This window comes from Stegodyphus dumicola, chromosome 5, assembly GCF_044657685.1.
Source record: "Stegodyphus dumicola isolate Sdum_Otavi_A_Nest chromosome 5, ASM4465768v1".
In the NCBI taxonomy this organism is placed as follows: domain Eukaryota; kingdom Metazoa; phylum Arthropoda; class Arachnida; order Araneae; family Eresidae; genus Stegodyphus; species Stegodyphus dumicola.
This window is the reverse complement of record NC_140772.1, coordinates 223946310-223972744: the sequence shown is the minus strand read 5'-3', so window position 1 is coordinate 223972744 and position 26435 is coordinate 223946310. Positions and strand designations below refer to the sequence as shown.

The following is a 26435-nucleotide window of genomic DNA, read 5'->3' as shown; positions in this document are numbered from 1 at the left end:
TCTGTGAGAATGATGAGTGTATAGGAATAGAAGAAAGGGTTGCTGCTTTTATTTAGGATAGAAATTTCAATTCTTCCAAATTTTGATCAATGTTGGAAACAATAGTTGTCATGAATTGGCAAATAAGATAGAATGCCACATTCTTATTATAGGCCACGTTTTACTCCCATTGTTAGCAGTGAGACTGAAGAATGAATACATATTTAGCGAAACACTTTCCATTGAAGAGGAAATAAAAACCATCTTCCAGCGTGTTTGGAAATACAGATTACAATGCTTTTACTTTGAATGATGGCATATTTTGCATATATGTAACCACTGCATTTTTGCGATTATTCTATTTGTCTGTGTCATATTTAAATACTGTAATAAAAGATATAGTATTGTTTTGTTTAAAAAAATATCATAGATACTAATTAATATTTTTTACACTGATTGTGTTAAGTTTCTCATTTTTTAAAGACAACTCAGATTGCACTTATTTTTAACAAAATCATAATTTCAAAATTTGCATAAACATAACAGATTGTGAATTTATTAAAACAGAAAAGGAGATGAAGAGTGTGGTATGTGTTTATCAGACACAGTGCAATCAATGAGGCATTACAAATAATCAAAATTACTTCATATACACTTTTTATGGGTTTCTTCCTATTTTTTACCTTGTAGAATTTATATATATAAGCAGAGACTATCAAAATTTTTCCCCCTCATAAATTATATGCCTCATGCTGCCTTATCACTCTTCAAAAATTTAAATTGTCCTGTAAGACCTTATATTCCAAACCCTATGCAATACTTCCAATGCCTGCGTTTCGGCCATTCTAAGACGTCTTGTCGTGGCAGCCTCACATGCGCCCGATGCTCACAGATTGGCCACGATTCTGAAAATTGTACCACTGCGCCTCTTTGTATAAATTGCAAGGGTGAGCGCCCAGCATTTTCACGCCTGTGCCCAAAATGGTAATTGGAAAAAGAAGTGCAGACTGCAAAGGCTACGAGGAACATCTCATATGCCGAAGCCAGAAGATTAGTCCAAAGCACACAGCTACGACCAAATACATCTTACGCCAATGCTCTTAAAAGATCTCGTACAGTTGCCACCCAAACCTCAGTTAGTATGCAGACTCCACCAAACAAAACTCAACAGACTACAAACAACAGGAAGAAAGAAAACCCAACCCATACTGTACAAAATAAAGAAATAGTGATTCAAAGCAAACCCAAAACTACCACACAAAAAGTATCAAATAAAAATAGAAGTTCCAGCAATAGCTCTCTTGATGTAATGGTTTCTGAATCTGCAGATTAAGACAGTATGGAAGTAGAAGAGGGTCTGGAAGTTCCCAAGCATCTACTTCCACAAAAAACCAAACAAGAGCACAGAAAGAACAAAAAACATTCATAATGGCCACCCTCGTCTCATGGAACGGTCGCGGTTTCCACCAAAATTTGCTTGACATCAAATCTATGATAAATGCTTATCATCTCATGTGCTTAGCAATGCAGGAAACAAATCTGAAACCAGAACAACATGCAAAACTTCGGAGGTTTTTTTCGTCAGGAAGGATAATCTTGCAGGTGAGCGTGCCAGTGGAGGTATAGGTCTCCTCACCTCACTGGACTACCCATCAAGTTCCTTTCCTTTGACGACATTCCTCCAAGTTGTCATTACTCAAACAAATTTTGATATTGTTGTTACAGTCGTTTCTCTGTATTTGCCTCCAAATGAGCACATTGATCAGGAAGATTTAAATGGTCTTATAGAGCAGCTGCCTGAGCCTTTTATAATAATAGGAGATTTTAACAGCCATAGTCCACTCTGGGGTAGTAAAGATACAAATTGCCGAGGAAGACAAATTGAGCAAATGATTGAAGATCATAGCCTTTGTCTCCTGAATAATGGGCAGGAAACTTACTTCCATGTGCCTTCAAGGACTTTCCACGCTCTCGACTTTGCCATCTGTTCACCATCTCTGTTGCCATTTTGCACTTTTAGTGTCGGAAATGACCTGTACAACAGCGATCATTATCCCATTTTTGTGTCTCTTGCACGAAGAGGAGCAAACCCCATGTCGAGAGTCCCTCGGTTTATTCTGGACAGGGCAGACTGGGAACTCTTCTCTTCCGTTACAGAGCTGACAGATGAAATGGTAGAAGATGTGCATATTGATGATGCTGTTGATGCTGTTACTAATACTATTATTCAGGCAGCTATGCTGTCCATTCCTAGAACATCAGAAAAAATGCTCAAATATACGAAACCATGGTGGAATCGCGACTGTCATGAAGCACTGAAAAAACAGAAAAAAGCATGGGGAATTTTTCGTAGATATCCTACTCTGCGAAACCTCATAGCATTTAAAAGAGCCAAAGCAAATGCACGAAAAGTAAGAAGGCAGAGCCAGAGGGATTCCTGGATTTCATATGTGTCCTCAATAACATCCTCTACGCCTAGTAAGCGGGTTTGAAAAGCATGCGGAATATATAAAGATTACTCACTTTCCTTTCTGGAAAAAGATGGCCGAGTGATTAGCTCCATAGAAGAAATTGCGAATACTATTGGTGAGACATTTGCAGCCATTTCTTGCAGCAGAAACTATTCACCTGCATTTCTCTCTATCAAGCAGCACTCTGAAATAAATCCCATCGCATTCAACTCTTCCAAATCTGAGCCGTACAATAGAGACTTTACTATGGTTGAATTAAGGAGAGCTTTGTTGCAGACACATAGGTCTTGTCCGGGTCTGGATGGCGTGTATTATGAAATGCTAAAGCATCTGTCCTATAAGTCACTGAGTGCCCTTCTCACACTTTACAATAGAGTGTGGAAGGAGCGTACTTTTCCCAGTGCATGGAGGAGAGCTGTAGTAATTCCTATTGCGAAGCCAGGGAAAGACCCGAGGAATCCCTTGAACTATCGACCAATTGCCCTTACCAGTTGTGTTTGCAAACTGTTTGAAAAGATGGTAAACAGCCGCCTAGTCTACTTCTTGGAAAAGAATAATATATCGCCTTATCAAAGTGGTTTTCGAAAGGGGAGAACAACCGTAGATAACATGCTCCTCTTAGAGACATCCATTTGAAAAGCTTTTGTAAGAAGAAATCACCTTGTCTCAATTTTCTTCGATATAGAGAAAGCTTATGATAAGGCATGGAGATACGGTATACTTCGCGATCTTAACGAGAGTGGCTTGTGCGGCAACCTACCAATTTTCATTCAGAATTTCCTGAACGCTAGAACTTTTCAAGTAAGAATTGGCTCTGTTTTGTCAGATGTTTTTGAACAGGAAGAGGGTGTGCCTCAAGGCTGTGTGCTTAGTGTAACCCTGTTTAGTTTAAAAATAAACTCTGTATTAAAAGAACTTCCTCCCACCATCTTGGGATCTCTATATGTTGATGATCTGCAGATTAGCTGTCAAGGGGCAGACATGAGATATGTAGAGAGGCAACTGCAGATGGCTCTGAATTAGATCCAAGAATGGTCAGACAAACAGCGATTTACATTTTCGAAACAGAAAACATTGTACGTGCACTTTTGTAGGAAGCGCGGTCTACATCCTGAACCTAATTTATATCTGAATAGTATAATTATACCAGTTGCGGCCGAAGTAAATTTTCTAGGAGTGACGTTCGATCGAAAATTGACTTTCCTTTCTCATGTTTTAAACCTGAGAAAGAAGTGTTTAAAAACACTTAATATTTTAAAAGTGTTGGCGAACACCTACTGGGGTGCAGAGCGTTGCTCTATGCTTCGCATTTACCTCATAGTCCGCTTGTCCGCTCTAAACTGGATTATGGCTCAGTTGTTTACGGATCCACCCGGTCATCAGTATTGTTAAAACTGGATCCTGTTCACCATCAAGCTCTGCGGATTTGTTCAGGAGCTTTCAGGACTTCTCTCTGTCCAGAGCCTGTATATTGACTCTAATGAACCATCACTTTATCTGAGGCATGAGCAATTGTCCCTTTTGCAATATTTTAATATCCTTTTGCAACCTGAATATCCTAATAAGCTGGGTTTACTTGATAATGCGTGTAACACATTATTTGAAACACGTCCATCCTGTGTTCCTACCTTTGCTTTAAGAGTTCGCTCTGTCGTTGAGGAACATTCCCTCTCTGATATGCGCCCCCAAGCAGCACAGAATTTTGAAATCCCACCTTGGGAAAATTCACGGATTCAGCTTCTTCATGTTTTCAAACATCACGTGAAGGCAAGCACTAACGAGATCGTTTACAGACAACTCTTCGCTGAGCACAGGCACAAATATAGCAGTTATCATCCGATATACACAGATGGATCCAAGTCAAATGATCATGTCGGGATGGCATTTGTATTTGAAGATTATATAGAGGGCAGATGCCTGCACCATGCTTTCTCAGGTCTAAAATCTGAACTAACTGCAATATATTATGGTCTTCTGTACATCTCAAAGCTCTGCTACAAAAAATTCATAGTTTATACAGACTCGTATAGTGCTCTTAAAACTTTGGAAGCTTTTTCCAACACTCAAAATCCTGTTGTAGTGGATGTTCTGAAAATTCATATAAACTTAAAGATTCGAGGATATGAAATCCTGTACTGCTGGGTTCCCGGGCATACGGGAATAAAGGGAAACGAGCTTCCAGACATCGCGGCAAAATCTGCTGTTAAATGGTCCAGTCGCTGTATCCCTTTTAGAGACATCTGCTGTGTCATCAAGGGGAAGATCCAGAAAAAATGGCAGCAAATTTGGGACGTTCAGTTTAACAACAAGTTGAGAAATGTAAAGCCCAGAATCGAGCATTGGGATTTTGCTGGAAATCGTAAGGAGGAAGTTCTTTTGACTCGCCTCAGAATTGATCACACTAGAGTGACACATAACTATCTTTTAAAAGCTGAGAACGAGCCTGTTTGTTTAAATTGTAATGTTTGTTTATCTGTCCGTCATATTTTAATTGAGTGTACATATTTTAAAAGTCTTCGTCAGAAACATTTTAATAGCTGTGACTTGCCTCTCGACCGTTTAATCAGAAGAGAGATCAATTGTAATTTATTTTATTATTTAAAAGAGACTGGCTTTTATTACCTAATGTAATTTGTTTTGACGATTGTGTCTTGGATTTTAATGTCTGCTTTTACCTTGTTTTTATATGACTGCATCCTCTGGATTTGGTACATTTGTCCACTTGTTTTTATTTATTGTATTTTAATTTCATAAATTTTGATCATCTCACCTTGTGGTTGGCGCGTCATAATCATCTTTAATTTTGCGCCAAAAAACCCACTCGCTCACCCCCCTTTTCAAAAAGTTATTTTTGTTCTAAGATTATTCCTGTCACACATATTCAGGTTTTAACTATTCCAGACTTCGTGCAGATTTCTATAGCAAAAATGTGTACAGAATCCAATAAAAAGTCTCACGTATATCCCTTTTATTTCAGAATGAACATTCTTAGATTGAGCAGTTTATCTCTAATAAAGTGAGACAGATAAAATCAGATAAAAGCAATTACGTTGTTCTATGCAAAATAGGAAAGCTGTTAAATCAAGACTCGCACAAGTACAGTTAAAATGTCTAAGATTTGGATATCTCGGAACTTCGGCGATTCCGGATTTGGTAATTTTCCAGATATTAGAGCATCAGTAAGCGCTTCCCTAAACTCTAAAAACTGTGCATTCCAGTGCCTTCCCTAAATTCTATAGATTTTGCCATCGCTTAATTTTGTTGCTCAATGCGTTTTTAAATTTTAAAATTTTGTCTTTCTTAAATTCTGCCCTGCCAGTCCTGGCTGTGGTTCTGGACTTATCTGAATAGTGAATCGTTATTCTGTATTATAACACCACAAAGTGTAATCTTTTAGTCTATAAATATCATTTACAAAATCTATTTTTTGCATATTGAAAGAAATTTATGTTAAATTTCTCCTCATTGACACATTCAACATTTCAAAGAGCAGTTAGCTAAAGTCTGTAATCATTGACAAGCGTAATGTCAACATAGGTAACTGTGCCGTCGTGATGATGAAAGCAAAAAATAATGATCCACCAGGTTGGCATCAGGGGTATAAATTATTCAATAGGTGTAAAATCAATGATGTTTCAATGTAGAATGTTTCGGTCTATCATATATGTCAAGCAAAAAAAAAAAAAAAAAAAAAGCTATCGAACCAAATTGATCCTATAGATAATAAATGATTGTTTCTTCAATGTGGAGGTATTTTATTTAGTGCTGAAGTGAAATTAAAAATTAGGTCTCTCCACGTGTTATTATGAAAAAATACGCATGCAAAAATAAAAAAGGTTAGTGAGATCATTCTCGATTGCGAATTTTGTAATGTACTAGAAAAAAGGTCAATTGTAAAGTTTTAGTATTTGTCTAATTACCATGAATTGACAATCAGAATTGCTATGGCATTGTTTAATTACAGTTATCAAACATAAATTATTTACAGAATGCAAAATTATAAAGGAATTTGTCATATGTGATGAAAATCCTACTTGTTTAAAAATTTCCAGCTCTTTCTGAGGAGTGAATACATGTGCCTTACTCTTCATACCTCCTTTTCAGGAATTACCAAGGCATGTTCAAAGACAGAGCATGTGAGAATATTAATTCTGCTTGATTTTTATTGACTTTTTATCCAATACAGCTTAGTGCTTATAGTCTGGTATATGTTAATTGTGTCAAAATGTCAAGTAACATAATAATTCAGTGTGGAGGGAAATTTGGATCAAACAGCATTCATTACATATGACAGAAATTTATGTATAACATTACATTCTGTGTTCAGCGTCTATTTGATGATAACTTGTAATTAATGTGCTTAAAGTTGTACTGTATAACTTTATATTTGACCATTCTGTTCTATCCCTCCTTTTATTGCAAAATTAAATTTTATCTTTTATTTTATTTTTTATTTATTTATTTATTTATTTATTTTTTTCTGCTAGTTGACAGTACAGTCAGATAGGTTTAATAGGTTCTGAGATAAAATGGCTGTTTACAGAGTAAAATTTAACTCTTTCTTTGATTTTCCGCTAGGTGACAGCATAATGGCTGTAATTCAGTTTTTGCTTTGGTTTATTTCATTATGGCAAAGCATACATGTGCTATCTGCCTAAGAGGAGGGATGCCTTTATAGAGGACTTTCTAAGGGAAACGCTCGTATACACGTTGCACATGGGGAAAACCATAAAAATGCCCATGTAGCCATCCCATCCTTTGGGATTCGAACCCCAGCTGTATTTAAATTGGGCATATGCACTTTGTTGGAGACAGAAGTTAATATGTATGGTTTGAGACTGTTTTTATAAAATAAGTGCATACAAATTTTCTTTGTCTTAACATACTGTTGCATAAATTAAAGTTTTTTAAATAATTTTTACTTATGCATTTGCCTACAACTGAAGTCATTTTTCTTGTTTTACAATTTTATGGACATAAATATGATTTGTATAAATATACTTCAGATAGCTTCGTACTATCAACAAAATCATTCAGCAGTCTTGGAATTTTACATGAAAATATAAAGCCACTGAATCCAGAGAGTGAACTGAAAATGTATGGAATGGATCAAACTGATGGAAAACAGAAACATATAAGATACATTTTTCAACTATTATGTCAGTTTAGATTGCTTAAGTGGCATTGTTGTTTGCATTAGTGAATGAGAGTATCCTGAAGGCCCATCTGATGACTGTACAACTATTTGAGCAAATAATTAAACTGCCTTTGGGAAAATGTGTTGTTAGAGCCACAGTCAGACAGTATTGTTACCTCTGGTTCTATTAGTGCATCTGTAAACATCATGAAGGCAGCAGCAGAGCAAGAAAAATATTTTCTTGGGATGATTGTGAATTGTGCAAGCTTTCATGAGTACAGTGAGAGCTTTTTTATCTGCCACTCAGAACTGCTTTTCTATGTCATTGCTAAAAGTACAACCATGTTAAAATCTGATTTTATTATAACAGCAGAAATAGAGCAAATGATAAATATTAGATTATCTATTTGAAATAGATTCTTATAAAGAGTTTCATAGTTTTAATACTTTTTGCCATTTTTTAAGATTCTTTATGGGATCAGTATACTTATATTATAGATTAAATATAATAATAATCTTTCGTTTATTTCTGTTATCTGAAAAAAAATTGTATTTCTAGTTCATCTCAAACTGCAACATTAAGGCCTTTGATCAATGTATGGATCCCATCAGCGTTTCTGACTGGAAGAACAGCTGATGTTCACCATGTTTATCAGGTTTGCATTGGAAAACCTTTATCAATATTTTTAGTTTTCCATTATCAAATAGCATAGAAATTTCAAACTGTGTACTGTACTTGCCACTTATTAAAATCTTCATAACTGCCCTCTCTGATATCTCAAACATTAGTTATAGCAGTGTCTCCTTTGATTTTATTAAGCAGCTGAGTTTAAGACAGCAAATTGTAATATCGGTTTTAACCTTTTCTAGTAAAGTAATAGCTGACAACTAATTCGAGAATTAATCCTAAAGTACTAATTAAAAATTAAACTGTTTATAAAATTTTAAAATTAATTTTTTTATTTTTTATTAAATTATGTTTTTATTGAAATTTAATCTCTTACAAAAACTATCCTATTCGTATTCATTTCATATTTTTCAATTGTATTTTCAGTTTTGTAAAACTGATGGCGTAGCCTTTTTGAAGCACTTCTGAGTTCAAGATTTTTTCTTAGAATTTGCTGTGCTTTTCTAGGTTTGATTGATGTTGGCATATCATTGCCTTTTTCTTTATCACTTTCACTGTTAAGTTTCAGCTGTTCTAACCCTTTTTAGTCAACTTTCACACATGTTATCTCAATATTTTTGCAAACTGACTCATAAAAATAAATCATAACTACTGTTTCTTATGTTTCAAACATTACAGCTTGCAATTCCACTGAGGCTTCTTATGCATAAAAGCCATATTTTCAAAAAATGTTTTTAACTGATTTCGAGAGTTAACCTCCTGCATTGACTATACAGTGCTTGCCCTCTAACAGAGTTATCAATTTACTTATCTGTTTCAAAGTTCTTGCATTTTCACAAAATTCAGTTCTGTTCAACATTTTCAGACATTTCTCTAATGACATTTGAAGTCTTTTATTATACACTGGTTTAAAGGATGAAAGTTAGGTATTGATTCGGAGGATGCAACATTAATATTTTCAGAAAGAAATCAAATGTGTATGTGCTACACAGTTATTTAATTAGTTAAGTTATTTTATCATTTTTCAGTTAGCTGTCCTGTTTCAAAAGAAAATCATTTCATTTTCTTTGAGGTTTAAGCTTTTTCAGAAGGCATTTTCAATGTGTTATAAGTTAAGCGCACAACAGATTTAAGAAATTCTTCGTCCAGTGTTTTCTTTTTTCGAAACTTATGTCCTGGCTAGCAGAAAGATTGCCCTTTGTCTGTTTAGTCGATTTGCCGCTTCATAATTGCAAGCATGACTAATGCTTTTTTGCTTTTCCTTCAGCATACAATTATCATGTTCTTTAAATTCAAAGATTGTTAATGTATGGTAATGCTATGCTAAGAAGCGTTTCATGAACTATTTTATAACTCTCCATGAACATGATATGTCTATCCCAAAGGGAATATTTCAAATGTGTAAACCTTAAAAGATAGAACATAAAAGTTGCACTTCTACCTCCTATCAGCTGGGATTCAAAAAGGATCCATCATTCATTTCCAGTATTTTTAGAAAACTATTTTTGTTAAGATAAGGAAATTTCTAGCCCTTTGAAGTCCAGTGGGAACAAAAAGTTCTGAAAACAGTATCTTATAGGTACAGTGTCCAGAAATCGAAAAATTTTGGTCAAACTTGTTTTATTGGAGCATTACATATCTGAATGATAAAGTCCCTGTCCACAGTACATTAAATAGATTAACTACAGAAAGCTTTGGTAAGTACAAGTAGGATATTTTGACACTGAAGAATTAGTCTTTTGCTGGTTTGCAATTTTGCACTAAAGAATCGGTCTTTTGCCAAAGTTTTGTAAGCAACACAGATGAGGTCAGTTAATGGCAGTTTTTCTGTTGATTAATATATAGCCCTGAATAGTCTAAGTAAGCCGCACGAGTGTCCAGATTCTGCTCTCAACTGTTGATTAATATGTATTTGTTTTGGTAATATTTCTATTTAATGGCTGTGTTTATTATTGGTAAGTTTAATAAGCAGGGGTACAATATATATTTCAATGTAAAAATTATTTCATGTCATTAAATATTCACCTAAAAGGCCCAAAAGTTAGTAAAATTAGGATAAATCAGCGTAATTAGATTGTGATTTGTATTTAATACAGGATATAAATCTAAATACATTAATGTATTAAATTTAATTTTTAATGAAATGCTTATTTTCAATAATTGGTGTTTGTCCATGCTGTAGAGCTGTAAGTAATATTATGAAATTATAATATTTATTAGAATTCCTGCTTTATAAAAGTCAGGATCACATTTACATTTCCTAGGTTTTTACTTGTATTGATTTGAAATAGCAAAGTAAAAACTATGTAGCCATAAATGAGGCAAAAAGTACTTTTGTGCATGAATATATATGTCATCATTAAAAAAATATTAATTATAACAGGAAATATTCATCATGAAATTGCTACAACATGAATACATTCTCAGAGCAGCTTTTGTGTGTAATATGCATTGTTAAATTTTTCATGGATTTCATCTCTGTATTTTTTGTAGTTCTTTTGCAGTTGTTAGTGCCTTGTAGATGTTGTTTCAAATACTTAGTATAATTTATAAACAAATATAAAATGGCCTTGAACCATTTTGTATTGGAAATCATTTCAGGTGCTGAGTTACATCTAATAAATTTCTCTATTTCAATTTTGAAAATATGGTTTCAGATTAAGAGTGTTTTTATTATCAAAAAGAGTTATATTGTCTAAATTTATGAATTTTTGAAGTAATATATAATAAATATTTTTGTTGTTTTTCATGTCTCATGATTTCTGTTTCTCGTTTCAGTTTCAGGCATGCAGAATAATATACCTTGTTTAAAAATATACGTTAATTAAATAAAAGCTCAAAGCTCAAAACCTGTTACAGGTTACTTAATTTAACTACAGAAAATTGTAAAAATCTTTTGTAATTAAATTGTAGAGTTAAGTATGTTCTAGAAAGTTTTTAATTAAGAATAATCAACATGTAACATCAATATCTTAGGTTTATGTAAGAATACGAGATGATGAGTGGAATGTGTATCGGAGGTATGCTCAATTCTATGCTCTACACAAATTGCTAAAAAAAAAGGATCCAATAGTGAATACCTTTGATTTTCCTCCAAAGAAAACAATAGGCAAAAAAGTAAGTATGACATTTTAAATAATGTGAGAATTTAAATTGTTAAATATTTCTGTCTTCAGTTTTGAATAGTTTTTGTTACACTTCCTTGTACATTACTCTGTTAAATAACACTCAAGAAAAGAGACAAACTTATTAGTTGTTAAGGCAAGTATTTGTTGGCAATTAACATGTCTTGATAGTATGTCATTAAGATTTGGGATTACACATTTTCCAAGTCGTGTGAATATTATTTCCCAAAGCTTCAAAAAGCCCATGCAGTACTGTGTAGTTACAGCTCCAAGGGCTAGGAAGTTAGTTGTGAATCATATTTGAGATTTATCTGTTCAAAAAAAGAGTTAGCCAAATCATGATTTAGTTTTTACTCTGTGAGTGATTTGGGAAATTCATGATATTTCTCATGCACTAAGGAGGAATTGCATAATATCCATGTTCTCCTTAAGCAATTTCCAGCTATTTATCATGGTGTGTGTCATGAATTTTTATGGTGTGTGTCATTGTCAGTTTCTTGCTGCTTATCTGGAGTGATTATTTAAAGAGATGTCAACAAATCTCTAGCTCACTAAAATATTTTGTCTCAAAATTAATAGTTGAAGCATTAGAAAATTTCTCATGATTTATTATTAAAAATGGTTTTATATAAATTATTTTGCAATGTAATTGTGTGTGTGATGTAATATTTATTCTCTCTGATATATTTCATTCATTTTCACCACAGCATATTTGTGTATTTATTTTAATATAAAAGTGTTTTCTTGGAAGTTGAATATGATGGTTTAGAAAATTTGAATGCAGTCAACTACTTTTTTTATGCTTTTATCAATAGTTAAGAAATTAAGTGAGAAAAGCAGTGCCAATGAAAACTAATGAAAAGCAAAGTTGCAAAACTAATGAAAACTGAAAAAGAAATGTTGAAAGCTTTCACAAATAGTCGTATCCCATTGGTAGGAAACTAATCAATGTAATTTTAAAGTATCTTCATTGCTGCAAGTCACTGTATCATTTCCTTTAATGATGTAGTACTCTTTTTTTTTTTTTTTTTTTTTTTTTTTTTTTTTTGAGTGAGTGTGTGTGTGTGTGTGTGTATAATTATGATATTTTCTTGATTTGACTGATAATTTGCCATTTGCCTACAAGCAAATGAGTTTGATGCTTTTCTGATATTTTTAGCCGAAAGAGCGTTATCCTATTAATTTTGTTTTGGCGTTTTGTGTTGAAAACCTAAATATCCATTTCATTTTTCAAATTGTTGCCACCAAATATTATTGCCCTATGCTATATTTAAAGAAATTAAAAATTGAATCTGCACAAATGTATGTATGTTTCTCACATTGTGATAAAACAACAGTACCTAGAGCCATCAAATTTTGAATAATGTAATCCACCACTGAATATAGGTATCTGGATGCCCTAATTTGGAATTTGTTTTATTATCGATTTCATATTTTGTAATACTTTAATGAATTTTTTATTAACAAATTAAATGATTTCAAAGGGAACAATGGCAACACTGTATGGGGGGAAAAAAATTATCTCTAGTGCACGAGACTGTGCATCGGAAATTCTAAAGATATGCTCGTTTTAAAATTATTTCGTAATATTGCAAATGAATTGAATTTAATGTGATTTAAATGTAAAGAACATGATATTTAAGAAATAAAGGTAACACACAAAGGGCTTAATGTAAAATCTGAAAGCACTCAGATTTTTTTAATGGAAGCTTTTCTTGCAAAACATTACAACATTTTCATGAATTTCATAATGTAGGTTTCTGCTCTTCCCTGTGATCTTGATTTTTATCATCTAGTGCAGAAATTCATTTTCAATACTTTGGTCAAATTTATCTACGTTAATAGACTTGGTACCTGTTGTTTGCCCTCTTTTTTTGTTTGTTTATTTTATTTCTTCTTAAAAAATAGTGGAACCCATTTAACTTGTTACATGGTTATGTAAACAAGAAAAAAGTATTTTAGTTCTATTTCATTTCATATGTATTGCATTTATATCACTTTCTGCAATAGCAGCAGTACATAGGGTAACTGTGCTTGTTAAGTCCTAAATTTAATCTCTATCTGAACATAGGACCAGAGTCGGTGATTAACATAAGATTGTGTAGACTCATGTTAAATCAAAATCACATGCATAAAAAGGGAATGAAATATTTATTTTTAACTCATGTCAAATCAGATTTGGGTAAAAACGTAATTAGGTGTATATTGTTTTGATATTTTATAGATATTTTTTAGTATGCATTGAGGAAGGGTATCTGTTCTGCAAAAATTCTGTCTATACCACTGTAGGCTGGATACTGTCTTCAGCTGGAATCCAAGATCTTATCAAAAAATTGAATAAGTTAACAAGGCCAGTACCAACTTGCTTGAGGAAACTTGAAGTGAATTATTTACACATTAGAAAAAGACAAAAGAACCTGGAAGGGTACTGTTTGTACTTTTAACTTATATTTAAGGATGGTTTCATTGTGTCAACCGAGAACATTTTATTGCACCGTAAACTTCATTCTAACCACATATGCCAGTTAATTCTTCAGCAAAACTTTGCTATTGGTGGAATGTAATCAGGCTGATAATATAAATTTCTATCTATTCTGACTTTTGAGAATGCTGATAAATATCAGTTTGAATAGATTTTTGTAAAATGAATCAAATGCTTTGTCATTAGGGAATTGTCAAAGATATCCTTTAAAAAAAAAATGCTTTCAGTCCATATATTTGAAGTGAAATATTTAATAAGTAATTTTTTGACAGCTTTTTTACTTTGTCTTGTTGATTGAGGCCTTATACTGAGATCACTGTGTATTTTGTAAGAATTATCATTGCTATTAAGGAATAATCCTTTATTTGTTAATAGTGAAAAATTATATTTGTAAGCTTTTTTTCAATTAATTGCATTTAATGTGTGACATTTAACATGTTATGATCTAAATTATTTTTATTACTTATAAAATATTTTCAGATAATTAATAATGGCAGTTAATGATGTTTGCAGTTCTCATTTAAACTGAGTTATATTTCTAATTATTTTAAAAGCTAAATGCTGTCTGAGTCAGTGCAATAATCCTGTTATTTAGGTCGTACAGAAGTAAATGACACAAATGCTGCCATAGAGCGGGTTACAATTTATTGATAAAAAACTGATAGTACATCAGTTAGAAATAATTCCCGCCCATGCCAATACACTTCTGCCATCTGACTAGGAGATGCCAAAGAGCTCTGGTAAACCAGTCTTTGGAGGTATTGGTGCACCTGTGGGCAATTGCATGCAACTCGGCAGAAGATTCAACATGTTGGCCCCTAACTGCGCCCTTCATGTTGTCAAGCAAGGCATAGTCTAAGGTCTTTGTTCGAGGTCTGAGTCCACCCACTTTACACATGCATTTGTCATCTCCAAATCACCATGCACAATCGCCTGCAATGTTCCTTGCACAAGCTGTGCCTCTTCCTGCATCTTGTTGAACGTAATGCGCCTGTTCGCCTTGATCAAATCCGACATGGCTGCCACATTTGCTTCTGTATGCGATATTGCTGGTCGTTCCGCACTGACATCTTTGGCTGCGGCCTCCACTCCACTGTTGAACTTGACCAACCAACAAGATATGCTATGCCTTGAGAGTGCTTTGTTCCTGCACACTGACACCATGGAACAATGGATCTCACTACCCTATATATCTTCCTTCCATAGGAACCACATTGTCCAACGCTAATGCTGACCATGATAATCACCTTCCATCATTACTGTCCATGCTCTCAATGACGACGGCAAAAGGGACAGGTGCTGACTTATACCATTCAGCTTGCAGCCAGCTCCATCTATACATTCTGAGTAGCTCATGCCCCCTTGCATCTATTTCACTTGTTTTTCGTTCGTATAGTGTAATAGTTTCATTGTGAGAGTCGTTGCGTCAATCATTTCTGTATGATGCAAGTATTTCAGTATTAAAGTACTACTTGGGAAATTCATTTTCATAAGAATGAAAAGTTTATTCTTTTATTTAAAAAAATTTCATGATGTTTAAGTTTTTCCCCTCCCCCAGTGTATATTGTAAAAATGGCGAAAGTTTTTTCTTGGGGGGATAGCTTATGTGTAGATGTGCGTGTGTGTGTATATATATACTCTTTTTATTTAGGATGCAAAAGTAGTAGAACAGCGCAGACGACGTTTGCAACATTATCTGCGATGTGTATTAAATTGGCTACTTCAGACAAATTCAGATATTTCCAGCAGTCCAGACAAAGAGACTTTCATTAATCTTTTACCATTTTTCAGGTAAGCTTGAAGCCATAATTTGATATCATATAAATATTCTTAATAATAACTTCATGATAATAAATTACTAGAATGTTATATTTTTTAGAATACTCATAAATAACAATGTAAAGAGAAGAATTCTTTCTAATAATACATTATATTTTTTGTCATATCCTGAACATCCAAATGAAAAACTGCAGCAAGTAATAAATTTAGCCTTGATGTATTTTAATAGTTTGAAATATCAGATTTATAGTATGTGACTGAGAACTAACTTTTCATTTTATCCTATAGTAAATATTGTGATTAATATATTACAAAAAGTTAAAAACTACTGATTTTGTGCCAAAAGGATAATATGAAACAAAGTGCCTAGCTGTTGCATAATGCTTATAAGGACATTTTAATACTTAAATGTTAATTTTCTGGGCTAGATTGAAAATAAAGCTCTTTTTTGTTCAAAATATATGCCAAGTTATGCTGCTGATGTTATAAATCATTGAATTTTTTGTTTAAATTTCCCGGTTTTGTTAACCTGCTGTTACTGTAATTTTTATGGTAAAAAAAGGCAACCCATTTGGGGTCTTTTCTTTCCCACTCTTTCGTATGAAACCATGTTTCCTTCCTTTTTTTAGCATAGAATGTTTGAACCATTAAGATAGAAGTTTGATTTTTGTATATTTTATATGTAATTTTTATATATTTTTTTAAACAAGCCAATATGGTAATGCATGTTCTTTTTTTGCAAAATACACAATTCTTACCATTTATTAACCACTACATTTATTTATTTTATTAACCACTACATTTATTTATTTTATTAACCACTACATTTATTTATTTAGAGCATACTACTAGTATGCTCTAAATAAATAACTGCATTTAAGAGAGGTACCATTGTTCCATATTTGCAGCATTTTTAAGGATGAGTCGAGAATATTTAATTAGCTATTAAATACTGTTTAAGTCTACTAAATCTCCCATGAAAGGTAATTTAAATGTTCAAAGTTATAAATACTTTTTTTCTTTATACATACTTTTTTTAATTCAAAATTATTTTAGTTTCTTTTTGTTGCTTTTATACTTATATAGTTCTTTTAATACATTATTTATTAATGTGTGTATATATATATATATATATATACATAATTTACATTTTAATTATTTATTTTAAAATATTTAGCTATTTAATGATATGAATATACCATATTTGACGGCATATAAGACACACTTTTTTTTCCTATATTTGGTCTCAAAAAAGTCTTATACATGAAGGACACAGTCTTATACGTGAAGATAATTGCATTCAATAATTGTTTATTTGGCTTTTATGAAACATAAGAACTAAAAGAAACCACGCTATTGAAACTTTTTTCCTTGTGTGTGGCCGTCTAAATAAGGGTGCATCTTATATGCCAGTGCGTCTTATATGCCGTCAAATACGGTAATTTAAAACAGTTTACTACCTTACTCTTAATTACTTAGTGTAGCCACAATTTGGTACAAATGTGTAGGGTTATAAAAAATGCAAAATATTCTTAGGGTAAGGATAGTTGAAGTCTTATTGTTAAGCCCTAAATGATGTTTTTACAATTTTTTTGTACTTCTTGGTATGTGTCATGATGATGTTTATTATCAAAATAAGTTCATTATGATTTTGTAAGTATATCATTCGCAGCAAATTGAAGGGATATTGAGTTTCAATTTTTGTGTACATTTTTTATATATTATATGAGATCATTAATTATTAAAGAAAATAAATTGCTTTCTAGGTTTCATTTTAATGATAATTAGTATTATAGCTTTTTAATCTTAAAAGATATAGTTTGTTGTGTAAAGAAATACATTTTAATGCTTTTTTAATGCAGCATTTTAATTTTCTATGTAAGTTATGAAAGTATATGAAAGAAGCACCTTAAAATTTTGTAAAATTATTAATTGAAATTTAGGTTATCAGTTGCTTTAAAATATGAAACCAGAAGAAATAATTAATTCATTTCGGGAGTTTTTAAAAAAAGAAGGAATTTTTCTAATATATAGTTTGATTTTTTAAATTTTCTTCGTCAGCATATGACTTACTTTATAATTCCTTGAATTTATTTTTTGCTTCACTCAGTAACTTAGATTTAAATGTAAATAAATGATTCCTTGTATTGTCATTTGTATTTATATAAGTCAATCTTTTTCTGTCTAGTGATCAGTTTGATACACAAAAAAAGCAAAATCGTACTTCTCGTTTTCGTCAAGCAGATAGCACTGGTTTTGATCGTGAGCAGGAAGCAACGCCTCACTACACTGGTCTGTGATTATAACATTCCATTGCTGAGAAGCTATTTTTTTTCAAAAAAAAAAAAAAAGAATTATTACTCAGTGTACTTTGTAAAGTAATTTTGTTTTCAAAATTGTACTCTTTTTTTTTTTTTTTTTTTTTTAATATATATATATATATATATGTTATACATTTAATACATTTAAAGCAATTGTAAGTTTATATATTTCTTTACTTTGATAAGTTTCATTATAAGAAAAATTACATAAGGAATTGCATAACAAATATTAATTTTGACATAATGTATATTTTACAGGTAAGTATACATAAGAATTTTAACTAAATGCCATATATTGAAATATTTTGGAATTTAATCTAGCAGTAATTTCTGTCTGAAAATGGATTAAAAGAGAATTATTAAATTCTCATATATTTTGATCAATGTGTGTTTTTTTTTTAAGTATACATTTATGGATGGAAAGCATTTAAAGATTTCTGAAATCTTTTGCCATTGAAATGAGAATAACTAAATTGAACTAATTTTAAAACTATGTTCCATAGTTCTGTAAGTGGTATTTCTGTTGTGAATATCGCTTTATAATCTTCAAGATGAGTTAATATACAAAAATTTACATTAAGAAATCAAACTATAATGTATTAATTATGTTTGTATTCCTCCCTTTACTAAGGGATTTCTGTTGTAAATATCGCTTTATAATCTTCAAGATGAGTTAATACACAAAAATTTACATTAAGAAATCAAATTATAATATATTAATTATGTTTGTATTCCTCCCTTTACTAATATGGCATTGTACGATTAAACAATTTTTTATATAAATATGGAAGAGCTGAGTATAATTTTTAAACCAGTGATAAATATATATCTTTGAAAATTTATGAAATGTTAGATAATTAATGTTTAATAATGATATAAATGAATGTATTGTAAATGGAAAATTTGTAATGTATTTTGAATCCTCACTTACTAATTTAAAGCACTTGAATCATAACATGTGTATTCATAACTAAATATTATCATTAAGCATGTAAAATTTAGTTATATGTGCAGCACAGTTGTTTATTTATATATATTTAACAATCTAAAAAGAAATCTATGTCTCTTATTACTGTTAAATGCAGTTTTAATTCTTCTTTCCATATGTTATACAATCTCAGTTTCATATCATTTGAATATTTGTTATATTTTGAAATATAAAGTGAATAAGTATAAAAAGAACAGTATGGAAAACTGTTTTATACATTTTATATATAGATCGTGACTGTACATAATTGCCAGTATTTTTAGAAGAATTTTCTTTGAAATCATTAAACTATCGTGTACATAAAATCTTTAAATTTACTTATATTTACTAATATTTAATTAATAATTAAATCTTTAAATTTACTAATATTTAATCTTCATTAATTTCACTGATTTTGCATGTTGCATATAGCAGGTAACTTCTTGTCATCAATTATTTATTGTCCCATTTAACTTACCTGCAACTTTTGCCAATTGGATAGCTGCATATATTTTCATTTTCTAAGAATTCAAAAGCTGGTTAGTAAAATAGTTTTTATTATTTTTATTTGGAAGGAGTTTTTCCTCTTTTTATTTCTAAAAGTGTATTTCATGATCTAAATTAATGAAGGAAACGTATCATGAGCCATTGAAATGTTTTATATAGCATTCTTCTCTTTTATATTTTTATTTTAACTTAATATGAAAATAGTATACATCTTGCTGATATTTTCTGATATATGTTATTCACCCCAATTATCATATCTTATTTGAAAAGAAAAAAAGTGTATTATACAGTATCTTTCATCATACACAGTATCTTTCATCGACATTATGTGCAATTTAACAAGCAAAGTAGAACTGTATTTCTGCCTCTGGAACAAATTTTAGTTGATATCCTTGATAGTATTAATATTTGGATTACAATCTATGCACATTTAAAATATTAATTGATGTTATGGATTATGGCTATAGGCAATAGGCAAAGTGTTTATCATTTTTTACTTTAATTTCTCAATAATCTTTATAAATCAATACATTTAGTTTGTTTATTAATAAAAGTATTTAATCCATCTTGTGTAAATTTAAAATGCACTTTTAAATTCTGCTGTGTTGCCATCTTTACAGAAGTTATTTAAAAAATTATCACTTGTTTTGAATATTAAAGTTTTAGATCATTTACTTACAAGATACTTGTATTTTAATCTGTTGTACATGTTTTAAGAAGATAAGTTGATTTATTATATTTAAAATATGATTCTCATTCATTGAGAACCTTTATCCTTATTGCAATTTTGCTTAAATCTTCAGTCAGTCTCTTGTCTCCCTTTTTAAACAATTGTAAAGCAAAGGAATTTAGATTGAAAATTTCAAAAAAAGGAAGAAAGAAAAAGTAAGCTTTTGTAACTTCAAACATTATAGCAAATTTCCTTTCCTATTATGCTGTGGTAATAACTTAAAAAAAAAAAAATGTGATGCACTTTTCGAAATAATTAATTTAGTTAAAAATCATCAAATAGCTTAAATGATTTCTCTGATATGCATTTAAATTTAAGTGAAAATCATTGTATAATTAATTCCAGTTGTGTTGGTCTCATTAAATTGTTCCTTTTATATGATGCTGTTTTTATATGAAGAATAATAAATTTAAATTAATTCTAGACTTCCATTTGTAATTGTTCAAACTTCTTGTTATTGTCATTGGTGAATTGGGAAAAAAATTGACTTTTTAAGGTATATTATTTCATTATGATAATTTTTCTGTCAATTGAGTAATTTCCAGTAGGAGGAAGAGAAAAATATGTACTTCAGATGTTTATAAGAGAACTTCTGTTAATTATATGAACTATTAATTATTATGTATGAACTGTTAATTATATGAATAAATTCATGCATGAAATTCATGCATGAAAATATGTTTTTTTCTCATTGCTCTGTAATGCACCTAAATTATAACAATTTTTTTTTTTTTTTTTTTTTTTTTTTTTTTTAAGTATCTTAAGTTAAAAGTGTGTGCATATTTATGCAGTGTTATTTCTTTTTTTATTTTTAACTGTTTTTCCTTCAGTTTTTAACTATCAAAATCTTTTTTGATATTTTGAGATCAAAAATATTTTCCAGTCTGCTATTGTCTTTATTATTATCATTGGAGGATCAATAGAAGCCTTTTGCTTTTCAGAACTGTGCTCTGTGAGTTTTGAAAGCGAACTAGGAACTATGTTGTTTTAGTTTTATGAAATATTACTTCAGAAAGAGAGTTCCCTTCCACCTAATTATGTTACCATCTGAAATTTCATGTCTTCCGGGATTATTTCAAACAAAACTATCACTTTTAAGATCATTTTATAACTTTTATAAAAGCGCTTTCATTCGATAGGGAAATTATGTATGTGTTATAAAATGGTAGGGAATGAGGGGGAATAATGTTTTATTTGGTGCTTATTTTTTGTGCGTAATTAAGTGTTCATTAAATTTTACAAAAGTTTAGAAGATAATTTATTGAAATAATTTATTTCAATAGTTATTCATTGTGTAACTATAGAAATGGTTTTATTCTCGAAAACATCTATATCTATTTTTTAAAGAAATTTATAATGCCTCGATTGGCTAATTGAAATGTATATGTGTGTTTAATAACTCTTTTGGTGCTAGTTTAAGTGCATCTTTTGTAATAATTGTGAATTAATTTTGAATCTCATTTTGATATTCAGTTGGTGGAGTAAGATTAGAAAATAATAGTATGAAATATGTTTTACAAATAATTATTCTTTGATGTAAATTAATACTTATTTATTTACTTTGTAATCGTTTTTGTTTTATACATTAATATATTTATATTTGGTAATGATTTGAGCTAATATTTTTCAAAAGTTATTGCTTTAAACTAGATCTGTGCTATATTTCAAAAGTGAAAAGCACATTTTAGTGCAGCTTATTTAAAGTAAACTGGGGGGGGGAGGACTTTTTTTTTTTAATCTTAGAAATGTGCTGTTAACTAACATGCTTGATTCCGCTGACCTCAGTTTGTTCCATGTTGGAGATCATACTATGCTACATGCCCAAAATATTTGAAAAATTAGAAATATTATTAAGGCATAATTTGTGATCTCATCTTTTTACTTCCAAATCTGATAGAGCAAAATTTTTCCAACTTATTATAAAATCTTCTGTGCCAGATTAAGTAATTTAATTTAATGAGTACTTGTTATTTGAAAAATATTTTTAATAATTTTTATGTTTACTCTTTTTTTTTTTTTTTTTTTTTTTTTTTTTCATTTGATTTCTTTGCTCTTTAATTTATTTAAATGTGTTCTATAAATATACTTTTGGAAGGGACCACTTTAAAGTAATAAGTTAAATTCTGATGAATTGAAAAAACCAAACATCAACAGTGTTACCTGACTTAAATTAACATTTCAAGCTCAATTTTTTTTTATATATATATACCCTATAGAATGCTATTTATACAAATCATTGGCATATTGAAAGAATGAGAGTAATCATATACTAGATATATTATTGAAAAACTATCAGAATTTATATTATAGCTATTTGATGGATGCATGACAGTCTTGCGCAACAGCTTTCATTAAAATTACTGTTTTTTTTTTTTTTTTTTTTTTTTTTTTATCATTGGTGGTTCTAGTTTTTTTTTCTTCCCCATGGTATCTTGTTCAAAGTTAAAATGAAATATTGTGTAATCTTGTTTTTACTTTCAATTACCTGGCATGTGATATTATGTTTGAACAGCTTAGAAACTAAATGTTCTTTAGAAGACATGTTCATTTAACAATATATTAGGGCTTGTAAACTTCAGTAAGAACTGTTAACTACTTACTCATTTCAGGAAAATTTAGTCTCTTTAACATGTAAACAGATAAATACAGAAATACATTGATCATTAGGAGATTAGTGTTAAATGTATGTTTACAAATAACATGATTACACTTGTTTTAAGAGGAAATTAACAAGTTGTAAACTTTTAAATTTAAAAATGCTTAGTGTTCTTTTTAAAATTTTAATTTTTTATTGAATGAACATCATTAATGATTTCAACTAAATCATTTCTAACTAAATGAATTCCTTTCCATGTCATCACTTTATCTATCATATGCCAAGAAACAAAAATATATTGCCAGTAAAAAAATGAGATAATAATAATTAATGCAGTTCAGAAAACTGGAAGTTTGTATATTTGAAACTTTTTTAGAAACTTAGATTCAGATTTTTTTAAAAAATTGGAGGTTTGAAGATAATAAAAATTTGCCTCATAATTAAACATTAAAAATCACTGTACAAAAGGGAAAATTGTGAAAACTACTTAACATGTCCCATTTATGTGTAATTATTTACATATATTTCTGTGATGGAAAATTGCATGTAAAACTATAAACATTTTAATTCAAAATGCATACAATACATTACTTTATCAAACCATGTTGGTATCTACACACAATTTTAGGCAACTGTTTTTTACACTACATTTGTTATAACATTATATACAATTAATTAAATTTAGACTTTCATCTTATTCTGTCTTAAATCAAATAGCTGTTTTACTTTTGATTGTTCCAGACTGATTTATTGCTTAAAATTATTTTGGCTTTAATTAATTTGGTTATTTTGCATTCTATTGCTTTGTAATTTGCTTTTTTTTTTAAAAGAAAATGTCATTAATCATTTGGGATAATCATTAGAGAAGGTACAGTTAGAATAACAAATCACAGTTGGAGGAGTCCTCTAAATATAATTTTATAATGCTAAATTCAAAATTCTGAATGAAATTTTTATTTTAAATTATTATGTATGTTTAGTATTGTGTGTATGAATAGTTTAGATAAGCAATTTTTTAAGAGATCTGATACATAGTCTGCAGTTCAGGTAATTGAATAAATTATTTATAATGGCAATCAGAATGAAATTTTAAAGTTGGCTGTAGGCTTTAATTTCTTAAATATTGAGACTAAATGTGTATTTTGAATAAAAAATATTTTACTGTTTCAACACAGGTAACAAAAAGGTTCTTTAAAGAACATTTAATAGTTTTAACAACACAGAGCAAAGGTTTGAATTAATAAAACGTTCATTATGTGTTAATAAGTTAAACATAGGAAGTTCTATATTTAAGCTCAAAATTCAGAAGAATATGACTACATACTCAATTTCAACATTCGATAAAATTGCTATGTTTTGGGGCTTATTTTCAAGTATGTATGTGATAATATCCAACTTATGGACATTACCACATACAATGGATATTATGACTTAGTACTTAATATTCAACTACATGCATGGATGTTTTATATTTGATATTCTTTGCACTGAACAATATCCACTGGAACTAAAACGGTAAATATAGGAGTTTATCTTTTCTCATAAAATTTCTTATTTCTTTATAATAATTCCTTTCATTATTATTTATAAACAGAAAAGTACCTATGACAGAGTTGCCACGCTACCTGAAAAACCGGGAAAACTCGAAAATTGACCAAAAAAATCAGGAAATTTAAATATTTTAATCAAAATCTGTAAAATTCAGGAAATTTTGTACTGTGATCCCCAAAAAAGTGATTTTCGCGCCAGCATCAGAAGCGATCAATTTCTTGGCGAATCATGTATCACGTGAGCTTCATTCAGACAGCCAATTTTAGCAGTGCCAATCAGATTGTCTTTTGGAAAGGCAAAGCAAGTTTCCAGCATCATTGGTTTCCAATAACCTCTATAATCCAGACACTCCCATGCACGTGTGCAGTGCATATTGAAAAAAAGTAAATTCCCACCATTCTCATATAAAAGAAAATCTTTTGAACTTTTTCTTCTTTCTTAAATGCCTTATGTATCATTTTGCAGTAAATAAATAATAATAATAATTGGCTATCTAGGCTTTAAACATTTAATAATATATGTATATTCGCCAAAATATCGGCAATGTTTGTAATTCATTCCTTAAGTAATTAACTTTATTTTAATGTTATTTGTATAATTTAATGTGCATTCTTCCCTCTAAATTCATTTATTGTTATTTAATAATACTTTCAAATTTCAGGTAATTTCTGTGGCATACTTGTGAAACTAATTCTAGCAGTAATGTGCCGTACCATCATGAAATTTAGTGCACATATTTTTTACTTATGTAAGCTGCTAAATAAATATAAAATACTTAAATTTATTTTTAAATATTATTAAATAGATTCGTTTCTTCCTTTAGCTGCAGAATGTTTGCGGGAAAAGACATTTTTAAATCCCGATTGGGCAGATTCTAATCTAAGTCCTCAGTGAAGAGAATAACTTCTATTTATAGTGATAAAGGTAATGCTTTGGGGATTATATATATATATAAAGTCATGTAATTGACAAATTTTTGCATTTTCAAGTGGTATCATAATTAATTTACCCTCAGCACAGCCAATGTGCACTAGGAGAATAGCCTCTTGAAACACACCTGGAAAAGTCAGGGAATTTCATTCTCCTGTGTAAGTGGCAACCCTACTATCCTACTATAAGCTGTAAAGATAGCTATTTTGCTAGTTACTAATCAAATGATGACTTTTCGTGGCAGTGCACGTAATTGGAATGTTTCATGTACATCACTATACATTTAATAATGATTGTTATTTGTGCAAGGAAACAATAATTGCCAAAATGGATAAGTTTTGTGTTCTAGTAGCTTCCTGAATTCAAAACCTAAAGTTGGTAAACTCTTTCTGGAATAACTTTATGAATTTTACATGTAAAAGGGTATGAATGTTTTGTATTTATTAAAATATAATGAATATTTTACTAATTGGAATTTGTCTCCACAGGAACAATACAAAGGTTTAGATTTTATTTTTATAGAACCTTCCCATCTACAGTATTAAAACTGTTTTAATAAAATTCTTTAATCTTATTTTACGAAATTTTCTAGTGGGAAGTATATGCATAGGATTACTATTTGAGAAAATTAGCTTACAGCCACCTTTTTCAAATAATCTGTAAAATAGACTTTGTGACTGTATAAATGTAATTTCTACATTTTCATCGAGTATCATCAAATGTTGAGAAAGCGTAAGAACTGTTTTTATACAATTGAAAGGAATAAAATACTAATATTTTTCAGCTACCTTAAATGTTTTTATATGATGTGTCACTGTTGTACAAAATTTACAGAGTAGCAGCATATATATAATCATATGTCTAAGTAAAACTTCTGTTTCTAAAAAAAATATTTTCCTTCATTCTGAAATGTATTCCTATTATTAATATGTATGTTGTTAATATCTTTTTATATCGTAAATAACACTGTTGGTGAGGTTTTTCGTTTTATTTTATAATAATGTATTGCAAATAAGTGTATATTACTATTATTTTTTGTAAATAAAAGAATGTAAATAATGTTTTCTTCTGTAAATTTTATTTATATGTGTATTTAAAAGTATTTAAACTGTATAAAACTGCCAAAAACATGTGATGTTTTAGATAATGAAATCAAATATTTCTGTGATTTTATGTGATGTAGTTCATATATTAAAAATAAATAAAGTTATGTCTCACTTTCTGCATTGCTA

At 30.1% G+C, this 26435-nt stretch overlaps 1 protein-coding gene across 2 annotated transcripts in view; it reads left to right on the top strand.

The window, feature by feature from the left end:
- LOC118185418 (sorting nexin-29-like) overlaps positions 1–26435 on the top strand; it is a 145611-nt gene extending 119176 nt beyond the window's left edge. For both annotated transcript variants that reach the window (XM_085817724.1, XM_085817725.1), the window contains 4 exons: positions 8147–8243; positions 11192–11332; positions 15474–15613; positions 17790–26435. In XM_085817724.1, coding sequence (XP_085673850.1) covers positions 8147–8243; positions 11192–11332; positions 15474–15613; positions 17790–17901 — 490 coding nt within the window. In that variant the 3' untranslated portion in view covers positions 17902–26435. The remainder of the gene's footprint in view (positions 1–8146; positions 8244–11191; positions 11333–15473; positions 15614–17789) is intronic.